The following is a 2,078-nucleotide window of genomic DNA, read 5'->3' as shown; positions in this document are numbered from 1 at the left end:
AGACTGGCATAGGAATCATGACTTTGCAGACTGGTCAAGTAAAGAACCTTAACTTATCGCTGAAGATGGTCACCATGGTGGTTTTTCTTCTGGCTTTTGTTGGAGCGGCATCTTCAGAACTCCCACACAGACGGAGGTGTGACCCGGAGCAAGGACAAGAAACGCCGACTCTTTGCTCAAATTACAAAAACATTTTACACCTCGATGATGTTCAGACAAAACTTGGAGAGAACCAAATGCTGCTGCGAGAGAGGATTGACGCTATGGAAGGTAGGACCAGACTGCAGCTTGATTCTGCAAACGGCAACATTAGTGCGCTTCAAAGGTTGGTGAATAACGTTTCAAACGCACAAAAGGACCTAGAAAGGATGGCGTCACAAACTGAGATGGAATTGAGGAACGCAAAGACAAAGCTGAAGGAACAGGAAGTTGACATTGCCAGCCTGAAGAGAGAAGTTGCAGAACTGGTCAAACACGGGGAGAGAGTCGGTGGAAACATCAGTGAGATTGAGGAGAGACTTGATACAACTGAGAGGCAGTTAAGGGAGAGAAAAGAGAAACTTGAAAATCTGGAGTCAGAAACTGGGGCTGTGTTCAATGCCACACAGAAACTGCTGAATCTGTACAAGAAGGAACTCTCCCACCTTAACTCGACGGCCCGGGAGCTCGAAGTCAAAGTCGAAGCCCTGCTGAAACTCACGGAGACACCACTTGAAGCTAACCTGACGGAAATGCAAAATGACAGCGAAGGTAAGTTTTTAAAGTCTGTATTATCTTAAAATAAAAAAAATGTTTTCATGAATTGACTGCAAAAAAAGCTGAAGTTGATGGATTCAGGGATGTTGATGAACAGCTGAAACCTGCAGAAGGCTGACGTTGATGGTCTCAAGAGTGACGAGATAGTCCAATCCCTTAACAAATCTTTGCAACTTGTACCCTGAAAATAGATAACTACTGAGCTGCTGCTTTTTCATAAATGTGGAATGTAAAATTGTATGTTTAAAGTAACATTATTTTTTTTTTATTTTTTTTTTTTTTTCCCTGCAGAACCCAGAACTGAAGAAAATCAACTCTCATTAGAGGTGACGCGCCTTACAGCAGAAGGTAAGGGAAAGTATAGTAGGTAATAGTTCAAGATGCTAAACACACAACTGAATTTAACAATTGCCTTTCTTTCTTCAGTCAACGCCAAGGTGGCCTTTTCTGCAACTATAATCGAATCCAACGATACGTTCACTGGACCCGGCACGAACGGCACCACCAATATTCTCATCTATAACCGAGTCTTCACAAATGTTGGCTTCGCTTACAACTGTAAAACAGGTATGTTCTAGATGCATAACCTTCAGAAGACTGACTAATAATTAAGATATGAAAGTGTCTTTTAAATGGAATGCATCCTCCATATTATTGGGTATCATTGGTTTAGTAATATGGTCAGAACATGGCAATCTTCCTTCCTCTGAAGCTTTTCCACAAGTTGCGTAGAAGTCCAAGCTTTAGGATGTGTTGTTAGGTGATTTTGTTACTTTTATAATAAAGGTGGCTAATTGTTTCCCCAGTTTGTAGTCTTTATGCTAAGCTAACCAGCTGCATGGCTTTATCTTAATTTTTAACATGCAGACATGAGAGTGGTATCGATCTTGTCGTCTAACTGAGAAGATGATGGTTGGTTGTGTTTCCGTTGAGTAGAAAAATGTATTAAGAACCAAGGACAAATGTCTTTCTAACCTATTGATGTCATTGCATTCTCAACAGGCATCTTCACTGCTCGACTGAAAGGCGTTTACCACTTTTCATTCATGACTTTCGGCTACAACGGTCACACTTCAGGAGCCGTCCTGGTGAAGAACAGGCATTACCAAGTGAGCACCTGGGAATTCACCGGCTCAGATAACAGTGACACCACCAGCAACACGGTGATCCTTGAGCTGAATTTCGGAGAGACTGTCAACGTCATCCTGAGGAAGGGTGGAAAAATACATAAAAGTGTCTTCAGTGGGTTCCTCATCTTCCCAACATTGTAGATTTTAGAATAGACTGAGATGCCATGTTTTTCATTTGGGGACGCATGTCTC

The 2,078-nt window shown here is 41.9% G+C and overlaps 1 protein-coding gene across 1 annotated transcript; it reads left to right on the top strand.

Moving 5' to 3' along the window:
• Positions 1 to 15: 15 nt before the first annotated feature.
• On the top strand, positions 16 to 2,072 carry LOC116380576 (multimerin-2-like). Its single transcript, XM_031842479.1, has 4 exons — positions 16 to 750; positions 1,048 to 1,104; positions 1,183 to 1,323; positions 1,759 to 2,072. Exons 1-4 carry the CDS (start codon positions 18 to 20, stop codon positions 2,025 to 2,027), a joined length of 1,200 nt encoding a protein of 399 aa, XP_031698339.1. The 5' UTR covers positions 16 to 17; the 3' UTR covers positions 2,028 to 2,072.
• Positions 2,073 to 2,078: the final 6 nt, after the last annotated feature.

Source organism: Anarrhichthys ocellatus, unplaced genomic scaffold (assembly GCF_004355925.1).
Source record: "Anarrhichthys ocellatus isolate YVR2014 unplaced genomic scaffold, GSC_Weel_1.0 scaffold7793, whole genome shotgun sequence".
Classification (NCBI taxonomy): Eukaryota; Metazoa; Chordata; class Actinopteri; order Perciformes; family Anarhichadidae; genus Anarrhichthys; species Anarrhichthys ocellatus.
The sequence above is the reverse complement of the archived record's forward strand: the minus strand, read 5'-3'. Positions and strand labels throughout refer to the sequence as shown.